The 19,582-nt window shown below is 31.5% G+C and overlaps 1 protein-coding gene across 1 annotated transcript in view; it reads left to right on the top strand.

The window, feature by feature from the left end:
- LOC148597330 (sarcoplasmic calcium-binding proteins I, III, and IV-like) overlaps nt 1-19,582 on the top strand; it is a 36,678-nt gene that overhangs the window by 13,451 nt on the left and 3,645 nt on the right. Inside the window, exons 2-3 of the mRNA XM_088563922.1 lie at nt 15,480-15,532; nt 16,816-16,926. Of these exons, the coding sequence (XP_088420048.1) occupies nt 15,480-15,532; nt 16,816-16,926 (164 nt within the window). The remainder of the gene's footprint in view (nt 1-15,479; nt 15,533-16,815; nt 16,927-19,582) is intronic.

Below are 19,582 nucleotides of genomic sequence, written 5' to 3'. Positions count from 1 at the left end.
TATTTTTTTTTACTTCAAAACAATTCTTTTACAAATAATTAGATTGACATTTCAAAACGAAGTACAAATGTTAGTAAATCTCCCATTATTGAACATAGTTGTGCTGTTAAGGTGTCAGTTTGAGATGTTAAATTGGAAAAAAAAACAGAATCAAGTGATATTATACGTAGACCCCGTAGTATTAAAACGAGACGACGACTTTAAGGAAAATCAATGATTTGATCAGTTCTATTGCAAAGACTTATCAGATATTCTTCTCGTAGGCTAACTATGATTATATTCTTTAGGAAATATATAGGAAACTTTCCTTAATATTTGTTTGCAAATAAACACGGCAAAATATTTTAAAGCACCCCTAATTTTAGTCGAAAGTTTGCATGTTTGTAAATGATTAATATTTCTTTTACGATGTCATGGAAGTAAATGATTACCACAATTATTATCAACATTTTTTTCCTTGTCAACACACCTTTATATCAATTACTTTATATGTATCAGTTGTAACTCGTTTACACCCCCACGTCGAAATATATCTGTTTCCTCATTATATAAATAAGTATGTATTGTTTAATCAGGAAACTATAATCTTTGTATATCATTGCTCCTTTCATTTTAGAAAACATAAGATCTGTTTACTATCATTGTTAGTGAAGATATATCTCTTTTGTTTATTTCAGTTTGTAAGTCAAAAACTAAAAATACTTAAACTTCATTTATTGCATGTTGAAGAATAATTTTTTCTCTCTCGATATTTTTGGTTCGAAGCACTTTTAGTGTACTTTTTTTAACTCTTGTAATATTTACAACATATTGATACTTTGAATTGAAAAGCTTCCAATCTGAAATAAACCATTGTAGTACTATATTAATATCATCTGTGTTTTGTATCTGGTACCCTTGATAATATACAAATAATTTAAATTGAACTTTACAAGTCCTTAAAAATGATCGTTGTTTATTATTTAGAATCAAGTAAATATTTTACTTCCTTTTATAATTGCATGTACTGAAGTAGGAGTCTTTGTAAGAATAATGCAAATAATCATCTGTAGTATGTGATACAAATAAAAAGTCTACATGTTTTAATCCTTGTTGATAAATTGTTTTCTGAGTCTTTATGTTGAAATGTTTTATCATTCACTCCAATCGCTCTGCTCATTTGGAGATAATCCACATTGAACAATTTCTTTTGTAATTTATTGACATTTACAAAGTTATCTTACATAATTTCAAATACTACAGTAAATTCTATACAATGTGTACATTTATCTCCTAAGAGCCCGGGTTATATTAAAAACCACATGTCATTTTATGTTAACTACAGCATTTTAAACAAAATATAAACAGTAAAATATGTAGGATTTCAAGCCATGAATCACATTTTGTATGATTTTTACCTGCAGTATTACTTAAGTAATTGCAGATTGTTTTAGCTTTGAAACACATACAATGCAGTAATGTGTCCAATAAACAATGAAGCCCCTAAACAAGTCACATGTCTCATTAGATTATGTCGATCATTATGAATGTGAAAATACGCCTCGATTGGCGGCAATCGATGCAAGTTTTATTCATTTAATTTCTAGTGACTAGATTCAGTTTTTTTTTACTAATTTTATATAAGTTAATGGTGAAAAAAATATAATTACAATACTTTTATTCAAAAAATAAGAAAAAGGTAGGCGCACTATGACGTTTCCATTTTAGTTTGGTTTCTCCACTCTTTTTGTTCAGTTACATTTTCCCAAAGGAAGTCCACAAGGTCGGCAATTTGGTCTCTCATTCTTCTTTAACGCGTTTTATTTGCAATTCATTAGTTTTTACCTTTTAGATGGGGTTATTTATGTATGCATGATTAACTACGACAATTCACAACCTACGTTTATATTACTTTTCATTATATATTAAATTGCATGATTATTAAGCATTAATTTAATACTTTTTAGAGTTTCAAATTTGTTTTGTAAACAAATCGTTTGTCAAGTGGGTTTACCATCTTGCTTGATATCTTTGAAATTAGCAGTCTTTATCAAATTCATAAAAGAGGAGATACATGTATTCCAAATATTCATCATCGTTTGTTCGGTAGGTTTTCTACACTATAACCGATCATATACTTTCGTTACTTTATATGTATTATTTTGGCTATTTTATGTTCTTTGCTTATCTGTTTTCCATGTCAATTCTTTGTCTATCAATTACATTTCTTTGATTTCCGCCAGAATCTCGGTTTCCTTGATTACTACTTCCCTACCATAGACCGTGTCTCAATTTCATATGGACTGGTAATTCTTCAAAAATGGATGGTTCATGCACATATCTAATCCGTATTTCTAATTCACGAATGCACTATACAGTGATTTTGTTTATGTCTTTGTAGCAAGTCTTCTTTTTTTTCAATATGAAAAATATTTATTGTAAGATATTTTCTGTAAGTTTATCCGACCATACGATTATCATCGCCACACAATGAGCCGAACAATACCCCGATGTTCCTCCATGCAGTCAGAAACAACTCGAGTATAATATTTTGCAATAAAAAAAAGTTCACCCGATCGACATATTTTGATTTGAATGAATAACCCATGAGGCTTGGAGATTGTCATTGTTCATTTTACTTGTCAATAGTGTGGGGAATGTTGTTCATTTAATGTTACCTTTTGTTATCAACACTACTATGATTTATTGTTTGTAGAAAACAATGGTATAGTTTCTACAATGATATTAAAAAGAAACAGATGAAATATGTTCACGAATTCCATTAAATCTTCTGTCTGCTGCTAGTTTTGCAATAGAGAAACGTGTCCCTAAGCAAGTAAAGTTTATTTTTAATACTAGTCCATATAAAATTCAGACACTGACTACGGTAAGGTGATTTACGGTGTTGAAAAATCCATGGATCAGATGATGTTGTTTTGGTGTACATATGCTGCATTTTTTATTTGACTATAGTCCTTTCTGTATTAAGATCTGTACTTTTGAGAAAAGTGCATTTTAACCTCCCACTAAAATCAACGAAATCAAACCAAATCAAGAACGATAACTCTTGCAAGGTGCTAATTTCATGTACAATCGATATAAATTTTATCTCAAAAGCACAACCCTAAAATGAAAAACTAAGCCTAGTTATGTCGTCTATAACGGTTTTTGAACAAGAAAAAAAACTATAGGCCGGTTTGTGACTTCCTGAGAGATTTTTATAAAGACTGCTACTTAAGTCAAAATGATGGATAACGAAATTTAGAACATGCATCATTTGAACCCATTTTGTTTCACTGTGTCATGGAATGATTTTTTGGTTTTGAATACCCGGACGTAACATTTCATGAACAACTCGACAAGTATTTCTGGGAATGCTCCTTGGCTACTCATTTACTTATATTTTCTTGTACGTGTTATTTAGTAACTTCAAGTTCTCTGTTGTTTGTGCCTATTTTGCATGTCAAGTCGTTATCTTTGGATTATGTTATTTTTTATTATCGATCGATTACTGATTTCCTTGATTTCTTTTTTTTTTGTAGAAAATGAAATAAAATCGGCCACTGTATACACCGTGCTGTCAATTCAAATAAAAAAAAACCCAAATAAGCCGATGCTCATTCAGCCCGAATTTAGAAGAAATCTTGGATCCTACTTTTTGCAGATTTCGTGGTTCAGTGAAACCGAAAATCAAATTCCTAACGAAATTGATAGTATTTTAGAAAATGTAAAATCTGGTTTTCAGAAGACGCCGACTCTTCCCAGTTTTTAGTGGCGTCCTAGTTGCTCATTCATTTTTGTTACTTTGTATTATTATTTTTATATTTTTGTTGTGTGTGTGTCTGTTTCCCATGTCTGATTTTTGTCTATGGAGTACATCCTTTTGATTTCCGCTAGAAAATTGGTTCCCTTGAACACTCTTTAATGCATTCTACAAAATCCGAGTACCAACATTAGTTTAAAAAAAATCGCCATCGGAATCAAGAATATTTGAGATTTTGAACATCATGTTGGCAAATTAAGTCATATTTTCATCATCATAATGTACTGAAATTGAACGTTTCAAGAGCAGATAACTGTATTGGAAATCATTTTTCGAAAAGTCTATTGAAAAATTCAAACAAACCTAGTGATGTAGAGATAAAAAAAAGTAACCTTTTCGTACAGAAAACTCATCTCTAATTAAAATTATATTGTCAGATCGTTGGGTTTTAGACATTTTTCCCAATTTGCTTGCTTCTTACAAATACTTACACTTAATTTGAATGTTTTTGGTTGTCCATTTGATATAGGTGTTATAATGTGTTATACTTCTCCTTTTTTAATGCAATACAGTAAAACCTGTCGAAACAGGACCTACAAAGATCCTAATACACAGGTGACCTATCTGAAATAGACAATGTAAAGTCCATTCACATCAGATTCTATATATGGTAAACAAAGACAAACAGAACAGAAGACTAAATCATTAAAAAATCAAATATTAGTGTCCAAAAAGGGTTTGAAGACGTATTTACACCATATCAAAAACATGTTCTTTGTGTGTTTTATAGTCTCTAAAACCAACATATTTGTATATCGGGTCAAGTGTTTAAAACACATATTCAAAATCCCCTTTACTGAATTTTCAGTTGCATTATATGTGTTGCATGTTCTTCTACAGCATTTGAACTATATAAACTTTGCATCTACAACATCTCCAATCCCAATTGTTCAAATTGTCCTCATCCTCATTTTACATAGAATTTCATATATCTATCCCCCATAAAACCCTTGCAACTTTCCTAATTTCAATGTCAATATAATTATCTGATAAGCTGTATTATGTATAGTATTTATCTTGCATACAGATGTATCGTAAATATATCCAGAGGTATTGTATGACATATCTTCTTTTATCATGATGAATGATTTGGTTGCAATGTCCCTAGTTCAGTTGACTTGCACTCACATTTATTTTACAGTTACCATATTTTTCAGATATATATAACAGTTTTATTCCCAATTAGCTTGATTTTGAGCCTTTATTCATTTTTAGAATAACGAAGCATTTTAATACGATCTCATAATAACTCCTCACAATAAAATTGTATTTGAAAATACTCTCATGATGATAGATAAATTAACCGAAATATCTAGTTTGAATAAATAGCAAACATTTTCTTAGATTTTCCAATATCATACAATTTGACAGTATGGACAATGAATATTGCATGAAATTAAAATCTACCGATCCGCGAAATTATTTGACTATTAGACGGGTCTATTACCGGGTAATGAATGATTACTGACCGACCAATAACCGATTACCTGTAACCAATCTTTATTGTGGTTTTGGTCTGTAAAATGATAGACGGTTGAGTCATTTAAATTTCAGAATTTTCCAATGGAACGAATCTAATGTTGTGCAATATTAGATTTACTTGAAATTCAAACTATGATATGCACTTTTGCATTTTATCGATCAATTAAATATAAAAGAAAACTAATTATGTTGATGTCCTAATTTACATTATTTCATAAATTTGTGTACAATTGAAAACGATACGAACACATCAGTAAAGTATATATTTAATCAGAGGTCAAGTGATATTGAATAGATGCTGCACCATTTTAACCGATCGGTTTGATTGATCGATGACTGCATGATCTGAACCTGATTGGTGACCAAAGACGTATCACAATCATAGTTATTAGCAATAGTTTGAGAAGACTAACCCTACTAAACTGTAGATAAAAAAACAGGCAACAGTAGTCATGGACCATTTTTCAGTGGTCTTGTCATCTAAAATACCTGTAGTGTCGAATATGTAAATTCTGAAGTATTCCTGTACTAGTGAAAATGATCAGAAATGTTATATAGACCTGGAATAAACAATACCTCCTCAATAGTTTATTCCTTGATGCAAAAAATTAACCTGTATTTGATAAAAAAAACAAATCACGTATAAAGGGCCTTAACGAAATGCCAAACTATTCTAGAAAAGCAGAGGACGCTTATTCTACCGGTGCACCTGGTCCATGCTCCCAGATTTTAGTGGAGTCCGAGTTGCTCATATCCTTTTTTTACTTTTTATGTATGATTTTAGTTACTTTATGTTCTTTGTTGTGTATGTCTCTTTTCCATGTCTGGTCTTTGTCCATGGATTACATTATTTTGATTACCTGTATTTCCCTTGATTACTCTTTCACTTCAATATATTTCTATTATATATAAAGGTGGCGAATATAGCATTTATAACGTAATTTAGAATTTCTATCCTTTCACAGCTTGACAATCTTAGCGGAAACATTGGTACCTTGGCAGTCTCAAAAGTGAATAATTAATGTTTTATTTAAACGCAGGCTATCTCTTGTATGATATAGTTATAATTTGGTTGCAACAAAAGTTATTTTGTTTAAATAATTTGTATATTGTTACGTCATTAACTTCGATTGATTAGGAGTCTGTGATGCCAGTAATTCTAAACTCTTTCGCATTTTGAAGAAGGATAAAATGTTAATTTTTAAATATCAGAAATTTGTTTTGAATTTTTGACGAAGTAATGCTTACATGGCAAAACTTCTTGGAAGTTTACCCCTCATTATACGCAAATCTTAAAGATACTTTATATATCCTTGAATTTAAAAGAAAACATTTACTGCTAATACAATGGAATAAGGATACGGTAATGCAAGCTCCTGTCCGAAACAGCATTTGAAACTCACTTCAACCAACCCTCTCAAAAAAAAAAGGAAAGAATTTTGCAAAGTGGGCAAAGTGTTGTCGAATGACATTGATTTGAATAATATCCGGAAATGTTGAAAGGCTAGTCTGCAGCGGCTAGAAGAGTGTAAAAGAATGACAGCCCCTCTGTGGATCTTGCCTTTACTGATCTATGATAGTTTTGTAGAAAACTACTTCTTAAAAATCATTTCCCTGCCGTTATAAGAGAGGAAACGAACGACTTCCGCTGCGTGGAGCTTGAATTTACTGATCATTGATACTGTTGTAAAAGCTTCTTCTTGCTGAAGCTCCTTGTGACAATGACAGTTGTTTATGTATGAAAATAGACGCAAAATTTTATTGTCTGACACTCTTAACCGCATAAAGTTGAAAATTAAAGGCCTCTTGTGAATACTGATCACGTTTAACTTCTATGAAAATTTCTTACTATGGGGAAATGAAGAAAAATACTTCTTGTTAAACCTCACAAAAATAATTAAACAACTGTTTTATGTGAACTGTTTTTGTTGAATCTCTGATAATTTCTAACGAATTTTCATCTCGTTATATTTCTGATATTACCTTTTGAAAAATTTTATTAATCGAGCTCTGATATTTTTTTTATTTGCGATGTTTACCCTTCGGTTATTTATAATGATGATTTACTTTTCAGTTAGAACATATGATATTGTTCTTTTAGAACTATTTATTTAGTAAAGACAAAAATAAATCTTGCAAATTTCGATATACTGTGCACGTGTTTCAAGGAGAAACCTCTCATCAGAAGCATTATATTCAAAGATATATTAAAGAAAAAGCTCAAACCTGCGTACATGAAGAATTCAAAACCACAAATATCGAAAGAGCAAGCAAAATTTATCACCGAGAAGTTCTGCAATGTGCAATACAAGGAATGAAGATCCAGTGTTTTCAGTACTTTGAAGTTTGTTAGGCTGCAAATTTTGATAAATAAAGCTTATCGTCAAAAAATTTCAACATATATTTGATCACGGATTTATATTGAAAACATGTTAAATGAAGATAATCTAGGCTGCACTTGTAATGACGAGAGCTGCTCCCTTTGAATCTCTGACATTTTCTTGAGAGGGGTGTTCTTGTGGAGTCCATGGCAATCTCATATTGGATATTATTTTGCTGAATCACCTAACTTTAAAGGCCGTGAGGTCTTTAATTTTGAAACGAATGAAAGTTTTAAGTAGGTCAATGAGTGCCAAAATGCTACATCAGTTTTCAGACCCCGATGTAGCAAAAACAATGTCTACTATATATAAAAAATATGTTGTCGTACCAGCAGACAAAGCTCAAAACAACATTGTTTTTGACTGCAACACGTTTTACATCCAATGTTTATTATCAGACGTAGACGTAGAAAATAATAGCAGTGATAAGACCTATACTGTTACCACAGTCTCCCAAGAAGAGATTGTGTAAAACCTTAATCTGTGCTATCCTCTTTTAGTCTCTCTACCAAGGACGATGATTATGATTTACCGCCTATGTACTGGATTCCTAAACTCCACAAGAATCCATACAAACAACGTTACATAGCTGGATCTGCATAATGTACCACCAAACCTCTTTCAAAAATTTTAACTTCTATACTCACAGCTGTCAAAGAGGGTCTGTAGTCCTACCATAACACTTGTTACTCATGTAGTGGTATTAATTCAATGTGGATCCTGAAAAATTCTAAAGATCTTTTGGAGTCAATCAGTTCAAGACTATTATCAGAATATAATAGCATTAAAACCTATACTTTTTTTCTACAATGTATACTTCTATTCCCCATACTCAGTTAAAATCTCGACTTAAAACATTATACGTCGTTGTTTTTTCAAAAAAAGATGGTACACCTAGATACAAATATATAGTTCTTGGTAGAGATTCCTCATACTTTGTAAGAAATAATTCCAAATTATCGTCCAAATATACAGAAGAAGATGTTTACAAAGTGCTGGAATTTTTAATCGACAAAAAATTTGTCCAGTGTGGTGGACGCAATTTTCAACAAATGATCGGCATTCCAATGGGAACAAATTGTGCTCCTCTACTTGCTGACCTTTTCCGTCACTCTTATGAGGCTGACTTTATAGGTTATCTGATCCGTAAGAAAGAATATCGTTTAGCTAGATCCTTTAATTTGAGTTTCCGCTATATAGATTACGTATTATCTTTTTAACAATCCTAATTTTTGGGATTTGATACATCGCATCTTCCCCAAAAAATTTGAGATAAAGGATACTACAGACACTGTGAAGTCAGCCTCATATCTTGACCCACACTTAGAAATCGATGGTAAAGGAAAACTATTGACCACACTTTACAACAAACGTGAAGACTTTTCATTCAGAATTGTCAACTTTCCTTTCATCTGTGGCAACATTCCTTCAGCACCTGCGTATGAAGTGTTCATATCACAACTCCTACGTTATGCCAGAGCTTGCCGGACTTACGCCGCGCTAGAATTCTAACAAATAGTCTTCTGGAACACGGTTATGTTGCTACAAGAGTGAGGTCATCACTTTAGAAGTTTTATGGTCGTCATCATGAACTCGTGGATCGTTACGGTGTGTCCATATGAGATACGAAAAATGATTTATTCAACATGTCATAGTTTTCCTTTCCTCTTTCGACTACCCCGGACTTGACTTTTTTATGAGCAATTCGGCGGGTGTTTCTAGAAAAGCAGAGGACGCTTACCTTACCGGTGTATCTGGTCCATGCTCCCAGTGTTTAGTATACTACGAGTTGCTCATTTGCTCTTGTTACTTTGTATGTATGATTTTAGTTACTTTATGTTCTTTGTTGTGAATATCTGTTTTCCATGTTTGGTCTTTGTCCCTGGATTACATTCTTTTGATTAACGCTATAACCTTTGCTTCTCTTGATTTCTCTTTTATATTATTAGATAAAATTGTTGAATTTTTCGCATTTTCAGGAAAGTTTTCCTTGTTTAACCTCTTCATTTCATTGAAATTAATAAAAAATATGTTTTCCTTTCCTTCTGTATTTTTGGCCTTAATTCGTGGTGAAATATTAAAGCTTGAAACATTGAGTATTTTAATTTTCTAGTAGGTGAGATGATCCACTTTTCTTTGAAACAATATATTGATCTCATTACGATTTCAGTAAAGCTTTGATGAATCGAGACAAAAAGGAACGACTGATATTAAATGTTATTAGATATCTAAATTTAGCATGATTAGAAATCTACCTATAAATCGAGTCTGCAGAGGTGCTCATTAACGAAGAATAACATTTCTGTGATCATATATGACCAATGTAGTAAAATCTGTCTCTTCTGGCGACTACTGGTTTCCTGATAATAGGTTCTGTAAGTCTCGTTCTAGTTTCATTTTTCTTACCGGAATTTCTAATGTAGAACGTATTGAAATCTGTAGACCGATCTGCATTTTATTGTTTACTTCCGGGATCTCGAAACGCTGTATTACATTGCAAAATCTTCTATTTTTCTTTTACTAAGCATTTGTATCATGTGAAAATAGCTATATGTCATTTTTATTGGTATATTTAGACGAAATTATGTTTTGCTTTTATATACTGAACTCAACGCTCTAACAATGAAACATCTCCGTGCATTTGAATGGTAGACTAGTACCCAATTCCGTGAAACCACGGAGTCACAGACAAGACTTACGTAGACCAGCTAAACACAAATCAACGGCGCAAATAAAAGAAAAACAAAATAGATGATCATATCGTGCAAGAAGACCTGAACTAGTTTTTTTTCCAGGCTGGTAACTATATAAAGTTTTTCCGTAACTAATGAACCAAAGATTCAAGTTAGGTATTCGGTTGTACTTTTATTTCAAAATAATGAATATGCGGACTTCTTACTATCGAAGTTTTTGATTGATTTTTTTTGTGTGTAGTATTAAGGTTCTGCAATGTCCATCTGTAGAAGGGAACACGACAAGCAGGGAAACACAAACACGAATTGTCCCCCAAGTTCATGTACAACTTAAAATTGGGATAGAAAAGAATATGTGCGAAATTTTACTTGATTGTAATTTTGTGTATGAACACTGCGCATTATGAGAAATTATCGCAACTGAATTATAATTGATAAAAATATATGATAAAACCATATTTCGGAAAGTGATCTTATGGAATACTACGATACCGATCAGAAATTTTGCCAATTACCAATAATATGCTGCTTTTTTCCGGCTTTTGAAATTTGAAAAGTTCTCAATAATAATATTTATACTAGTGCAATAAGACATTCATGGAATATTGAAATTCAAATTCTGAAAATAATTCTGGAATAAGTAATTTACGTGATACATATATTCCTCAGTACTAGAATTTATAGTGTGCCCGAATTGGCTGGTATGTTCGACATACTATCGTTGAGTAATGCAGAATTGTTAAAAACATAAACATCTTGATTTCTGAAAAGCATACATAAATGTTAGCGTAATTGTGTGCCTTCTCTGTTCATTGTGTTTTGTTTTCTCAAAATGCATAAATATGTCTTTTAACTATTTTTTTCATTTAGTTGTTTTTATTCACATGCAGCATTTTCTGTCCGAGTTATTCAATAAAATCTTGAATCTATAACCTTGTAAGTTAAAAGGTTATTTTGCTACAAAATTAAAGTCATCAATACAAAATTTTATGGTCGAACATGTGGATCGTTACGATGCATCCATCTGCACCATGAAAACTTATTTGTTAAACGTGTCATAGTTTCCTTTTCCTCTTTCATCTACCATGGATTTTACTTCTTATGAGCAACTCCGCAGGTGTTTTTAGAAAAGTGGAGGACGCTTACCCTACCAGTACACTTGGTCTTTGCTCCCAATTTTTAGTAGTAGAGTCAGAGTTGTTTATTTACTTCTGTTACTATGTATGTATTATTTTGGTAGTTTTATGTTCTTTGTTGTGTTTGTCTGTTTTCCATGTCCGGTCTTTGTCCTTGGGATACATTCTTTTGATTACTGCTTTAACCTTGGTTCCCTTGATAACTCTTTCGAAATACTTACTAAAAGAAACAAACGAAAAATTAAAAACATACTTAACCAAATAACCGAGTGCAATTTTATACTGTATTACACATGTGAAAAAAAAATATTGGAACTTTCAAAACCTAAGACGAAAATTTATGCACTGCTGTATAATTCAATGATTAGTTTACAAACTTGATTGAAACACTCTTCATTTTGTTATATATAAATTGCACGTGCATGTACATACAGACTAAAACACATTATTTCTGAATAAACCTGCAAGAACCATGAATTACATAATACAGCAACACCGGTTTAATAATTGTCACTATTATCGATAAATTTACAGTACAGTACATATGACAAAATAGATGCATATATTACATTATTAATGACACAATACTTTGGTCCAATTTAAATGGTAGAATACATCAAGCAGCAACGAATTTAATGGAAACTGATCAAACAACGAACTGTTGATAAAAGCATGTCAGTGGCAATCAAAACATGATTAAAAATTGACTGAACATTATTATTTATTTGATGTAATAAATTGGTTTGTCCTTTGTTAATATTTTTGGTGTCAAATAGACGCCAATGTGTCATTACACTTATTAGTTATATCGTCAATCAGCAACTCCATGGTGAATGCGTTCATCTGCATCTACCTGTAAAAGGGGAAACATTATTAGCCGGTTGAAGGTAAGTTGATTCATTTGGATCATTCTACACTGTTGTATTTTGTTATTAAGTATCACTCCAGCTAAGAATCGTGCAATTCTATAAAATGCGATACACCCCCATAGAGGCTACACATTTTTATTGTTGATATTAATTTGCTTTATAGGTCTATATGATAAAATTTATAATTATTTATTTTATCTGTCTGCTCTCCTGAGATAACCCATATTTACAATCCAACAGTTTCTGTTGTATATTGGTGTCATTTACAGTGTTATCTCCCTTAATTTTGAATTTTAAAATACATTCAATATATTTTCTTTCCCCCAAGAAAAAGGGTTATATGAAAAACTACATGTTAATTTTTGTTTACTATAACATTTCAAACAAAATATCAAAAATAAAAATATGAAGGCTTTCCAACAATGAGTCACATTTTGCATGATTCTTACCTGAAGGGCTACTTAAAACAAAAATCGATTCAAAGTCTTAAGGCATGAAATTTGAAGAGTTTTTTATTTATTTATCGAGTTTTTTTAATTAAACTTATTTGAACATTTTTTTCAACATGTTACAGGAAGTGTGTTTTTTTTTTATTATAAAACAACAGAAAAAGAGGATTGTTTGATTTATATATCAAATAAGTTGATAATGTATTTTATCGACTGACACAATATTAGATATGCTGTATATTTAAATTCACTTTAACGTCCTTGCAAGTTACATGCCGAGAATATATTTAGTAGTGCATGACACAACAAAGGTTTTGTACTTCTTCTAAATTTATTGATTTTGAGTCATGTTCTAGGTTAGATGCCTAACTCTTAGAAATCATTGGTATGTTTGTGTAAACCATATCATATAATTATAATGTAAATATCTAAGTCATTTAGATTGATTTCAGTCTGTTTCAACTGATCGCTTGAACGGTTCTGATGAAATTTATTACAATGCAAACACGTCACTGGTTTCAAGAGTTATTTCCCTTACTCTAGGTCTACCACCTTCATTTGTTCACTAATGGTTTGCAAGCAGTGCTTGATATTATAATGGTAGAACAAATAGACAAAAATTAAACCGCATATAACTTAAAGGTAACATTTTCAGACAGGCATTCGTAATATTTTTTACATCTAATCCTACTCATGTTTTTAAGTTTTCATCGATTACATGATTAAGGCTCTAAATCAAGCTGACAAATAATTTCTTGACTAATCTGTTTTTTATGCTTTTACGATTCGTTGTGAATAAGTAAAAATGTAGCACTCAATCTTAGAATCAGATGCGAAGAGTAATTATACATATCATTATATAGACCTAAAAGATAACAAAAATGACACTATGTAGACTACATTTTGGGGAATATCACATATTACAGGATTTGCATGATACTTACTAAGACTGCTACTTAAGTACTAGTACAGATAACGTTCAGACAGTGTCCATGATGAATGTGGTTTAGATGTTCACAAACAAACGATGCTTTTTCGGTCTTCATATGCGGGATGTTTACGTAAAAACAGTCCTTTCTGTATTCAGATCTGTAATTTTTAGAGAAAAAAAACATACATTCATCACCCCATGAAACCACCCTTATCAAACCGAATCAATAACGATAGCACTTGCAAATGGCCAATTTTATACGTAATATATATAATAGGGTGCTGCAACAAAATAACAATCTAAGACTGGTTATTTGGTCTGTACCTGTTAAAGATTAAGAAATAAAAGTGAATTCTGTTGGATTTTGATATGCATGAATCATCTATTGTCTGCATTTATAAAGAATCTCATGACTACAATTATTTTTTCTTAGACTGTTTTTTTTCTTTTTTTTTAATTTTATCCCATTACAAACAGAACGTGAGATTATAAATATACTAAGACCTATTATTATATTGGAATATATATTGCTGACGTTGCTTTATTAGCATTAAGCACAACACATGTTTTTTTTATAACAATTCTAAAAGTACAAAGCTGATTATTATGAAAGGGTGTTAGGCATGAACCAAGGAAGTAAGTGATCTTTATCTAATTGACATCAAACATAAGATGGTGTTATCAATAACGCTTTATGTATTTCCATTGGTTTGTTGTCGCGACAATCTGTCTGCTTTAAACAAACACTTCCATGTCTCTTAACGTAGACATTGTATCACACACATTATAACTTGCCTAATTGACACTTACTAATAATTTACAAAATAATATATATGGAGTCTTTGGCATGCTATTTACATTGAACCAAAGACTGTAGTAGAAAAGATTTAACAACCGGTTCGTTTATGTATCACTGGATGTGATGTTTTAATAGGATAATTAATTGGATGAAGTGAATAGCCTAGATTTAACGAATATGGGGACCTTTTTCCACACATGAGTTACATCTTTATGCATTTTTTTGCATGAGTGATTTTATTTTTGTATTCACGATATACAATTTATCGTCTTGTTTATCATGTAGATTTTCTCCCTTATTTGTTGCTATTTTCAAAATAAAATTCAAACTTTGTAAGCGGTGGATTGATATTCATGTTGTGATGTTTGCTGGGGAAAGTCCTAGAGTAAAATTACAGAATTTATTTTTCAGTGTAAATTATCGAAAATTTGTACACTGGGAACGTAAGATAAGTCACTGCTATCTATATAATAATAAACTAATATATCATTCTTTGACACAAAGCATTAACGGTTTATGGTGTTATTCGTTTTCGCCGGGCTAATTTGGATGTCTTTTGTCTGTTACACACATCCAGACCTTTCATAATTTATAGATATCAGCAACATCCCAATTGTATATATAGAGGGTCCGAAACATGAATGGCTCAAAGAATTTCTTTCAGAAATGATATATGCAATTCTAAAATTGTTGTTTGAACTAACTCCGGCAAGAACGGGTATTGAAGTAAGTCTCCCATATATATATATATATATATATATGTTGGTCTAGTCACCCGAAACAATATACGGCAATATACACAAAGGGATTACTATGATTTGATTAAACAATATATAAGTCTTTGGATATGGATATCTCCTTCCCTCTCAGGTTAAACCGTCAAGAATATGAAATCCGCATGTATATACTCGTAATTGTGTTTTATAATTTTTTTCAGACACCAACCAAGATGGTATGATTAAGAAAGATGATTTCGGTTTAGCACTTGAGGTATATTGTAATATTTCACTGTAACATAATTTAGCCGATTTATTTAAGTCCGTGCATACATGTATCTCAATATGAAAGACAAACGAACTCTTTAGAGAATTGAAGGAAAGAAAAGATAAGAAAAGAAAGAGATGCCCCTTTTGCTGCGTTAATATGCGTTGCAATAATAGTTTATATTCAAATAATATCTAATACACTTCCTGCCTCAGATTTGAATAATAGAAACACACTCTAAGTACAATGAGACCTGTCTCAGCCGAACACTGAATAATCAGAAAACCTTTTTATCTAGAAAGTCCTTTTATATGAATTCAAATATATTTTGAATCTTGGTAAACCGAACCGATTTCAAACAACGTAGTTCACACTTTTCCCATTATGCATACTTATTGGACAAGTTGTCAGTTTGAATTTTAATATCTATCATGATAGGTCATAGCTGAAAAGTTCCTTGTTTTCTTTTATGTTTATTTTTATTTTCTAAATAGATTTCTTTTATTAATAGTGTCAAAATCAAATATACAATTTGTCGAATGGACAATGAGTTTTTAATTGACGATATTTAATCAACTTTGTATTGCTATTAAATCTAATTTAATAACCACTGGGTCATAGGTCAGCGAGGATATTCATCAACCCAGTGGTCAGACTTTTCTGACCCCAAATTATATCAAATGTTATTTATCATATCTATCATAATTTATAGACAGTATTACAAATTTTAAGATACCTAAATCATTGAACCTTCATTATTTGTATTGCACATGGTATAACCTTAGCTTCCTATTTAGATAGTTTTGTTTTTGAGTACTTCTTGTAGTCGTTGTATATTTGGATTAAGGAGGTAGACCTAGGGTAAGGGACACAACTCATAGAAATCATAAAAACGTTTGTATTCACCATTTAAGAAAAATCTTATGTAAGCAACTAATTAACTTAGATTCATTTTATTCTGCTTCAAACGAAAGCATGAAAGACTTTAGTGAAATTGAAACTGAACCCCTTTTGGAAGATTTATTGGATTTAAACAGATGTTATGTTTACAAGAATTAGAAGTGATATAAAAGGAATTCAGAAGATGTTTGTTCATACAGGTTAACGATTTATTCAAGGTTCCGTTTTGACAGTTTATCGAAAAATTCATGGTTCCGTTTACACAGGTTTCACTACATAACGACTGCTTGTTTCTAGACCGTTGTTGTGCTTTTTGAATGTTGTTTTTCGAATATTTATTTCGGTCACACAAATTTATTTCACAACAAACAATATATTATCTTTTACAGAAAGTATGTAAAATTCTAGATTGGCGAAAAGATGGCAATGAATACAAACAAGCAGAGATTACACTCGATATGATCTGGGAAGGTCTTAAAAAATATGCAGATGAAAATAAGGTATTTTGCACCACCCACAAGACTATATCACTTATGCGTTTTAAGCATTCATATAGTCCAGCTAATTCAGTTTAGTTGCAGTCGTTATAAGAGACATTTCATGAATATTAAAAAAAAAACACATCTTCATTCAAATACAATTAAAGATCATATAACCTGTATGTTTGTTAATTCCGCTGTTATATTCTTTTATTATAAAACCAAAATTCTAATACGACGTGCTGCAAAGCTCTTTAGAACACAGCAATGGTAAAAAAGTGATAATCACATAAGCAACATTTCGTGCAACACATAGGCTGCATCTATTTAAAAATAACTAGTCTTATAAAAATCAAAATGAATCACGAAAACACATTTTTATCATTGTTTTACCATAAGCTGGCCATTTTTGCTGTTATCTAACACCTCGTGGTAAAACAATTCGACATAAATGGCAAGCCCGTGGTAAAACAATGATAAATTGAGTTTCCATGATTTATTTCTTAATTGAATATATTATTGTACATAAAATTTGGGAATTTACAACGGTTATTGTTCTTAATTTAGTTTGTTTAATAAGGAGATGAATTCATAGTTTTCTAAAAACAAAATTATTCAGCCTTTAAGGAAAAAAAACAAAACAAAACAAAACAAAAAAAAACAGAAAACAAAAACAAAACAAAAACAAAAACAAGAGAACAAAAAGGAAAACAAAAGAGTAAAATTAGGTATGAGAACATTCTTTGTACTTTTAGACAAGTAAGTTTAATATCAGAGAGAGTAATCAAAGGAACCAAGGTTATAGCGGTAATCAAAGAGTAATCAAGGGAACCAAAGTTATAGCGGTAATCAAAGAGTAATCAAGGGAACCAAGGTTATAGCGGTAATCAAAGAGTAATCAAGGGAACCAAGGTTATTTCAGTTATCAAAGAGTAATCAAGGGAACCAAGGTTATAGCGGTACTGAAAGAGTAATCAAGGGAACCAAGGTTAAAGCGGTAATCAAAGAGTAATCAAGGGAACCAAGGTTATAGCGGTAATCAAAGAGTAATCAAGGGAACCAAGGTTATAGCAGTTATCAAAGAGTAATCAAGGGAACCAAGGTTATAGCGGTACTGAAAGAGTAATCAAGGGAACCAAGGTTAAAGCGGTAATCAAAGAGTAATCAAGGGAACCAAGGTTATAACGGTACTCAAAGAGTAATCAAGGGAACCAAGGTTATAGCGGTACTCAAAGAGTAATCAAGGGAACCAAGGTTATAGCGGTACTGAAATAGTAATCAAGGGAACCAAGGTTAAAGCGATAATCAAAGAGTAATCAAGGGAACCAAGGTTAAAGCGGTAATCAAAGAGTAATCAAGGGAACCAAGGTTAAAGCGGGAATCAAAAGAATGTAATCCAGGGACAAAGACCAGACATGGAAAACAGACATACACAACAAAAAACACAAAGTTACTAAAATCATACATACAGAGTAACAAAAGTAAATGAGCAACTTGGACTCCACTAAAAACTGGGATCATAGACCAGGTGCATCGGTCTTCATGGGCGAACCCAGACAATTTGAAAAGGCATGGTGCCAATCGGAGTTCCTCAGGAAAAAAAAGGGTGCCAGGATATTATTTTTTTCATTTTTTGTCAATTTTACACATAAAAAAAATTACAACTCATTTTACCAGAAAGATACTAAGGAAATATTAAATTTTTTTGTGTATGTTCTGATGGTCAGCATCTCGTGGTCAGCGTGGTGGAATTGCAGAGTCAAAATGGACTTTTACTTATCATTTTGAGTTTTGATTATTGGCTGTCATCACTAACAACTTACTATAATTACATATCTTTCACTTCAAGTCTGTTAACCCTAAAATCTGCGTAACATAAAACGACGTTCATTTAACGCTATAATGAATCCACCTAAGCACTATGATGACTTGATTTAACTTGTTTCCGGTTCTGAGCGAGAATTTCACGCAACAGCAAGCAGTACAATCCAGTTGTTGTTACTTCGCAGTAGGAATGATATAACGACTTGTTGGCCTGAAAATTAATCTTTTATGTAAAACTGAAAACTGAATTACAGCATAGGTATTTTGATCACCACCTAATAATCGATTTTTAATTTTTCTCTAAAAGATTCTTAAGCTTTTATACGGGTAAGAAAACAATCCTCTCAAGTACTTTATTTTTTTTCTTTATTTTATGTTCTTACTATACATAGGATATAATCAGGAATAACGAGGTTTTCGAGTTTTTAACATTTTATCTCCAGAAAACATGGCAGCATATATTCTTAAGCAGATAGCTGATAGCACAAAGTTATTTCTTAAATTACCTAGCCCTGATTTTGCAATACCGTCACGAAAAGATAAATGGATCCGATGTAATATATCCATTGATCTCGATATTACTCTATGTTTAATCAAACAGAGATTAATAGGAGATTACCATGCATAGTGTGGATATTTTAGACTTAAATGCTGGTACGAACATATATAACAGTTCCTTTGATTTTTTTCAATGTATTAGCAAAGCTTTCGTGATAATGTTAGTAAAAAGGGGATTAAAGATAAAACACAATTCTCGAGGATCGAATGATACAGTTTTAAGATTCATTAGACTGATGTTGTGCTTATGGCTTAAAACATTGCGGAATGTTTATGAAATTCTTAGACATAGGAG

This window comes from Perna viridis, chromosome 15, assembly GCF_037379345.1.
Source record: "Perna viridis isolate PV_CMFRI_1.1 ecotype Kerala chromosome 15, ASM3737934v1, whole genome shotgun sequence".
In the NCBI taxonomy this organism is placed as follows: Eukaryota; Metazoa; Mollusca; class Bivalvia; order Mytilida; family Mytilidae; genus Perna; species Perna viridis.
This window is presented reverse-complemented; position numbering and strand designations above follow the sequence as displayed.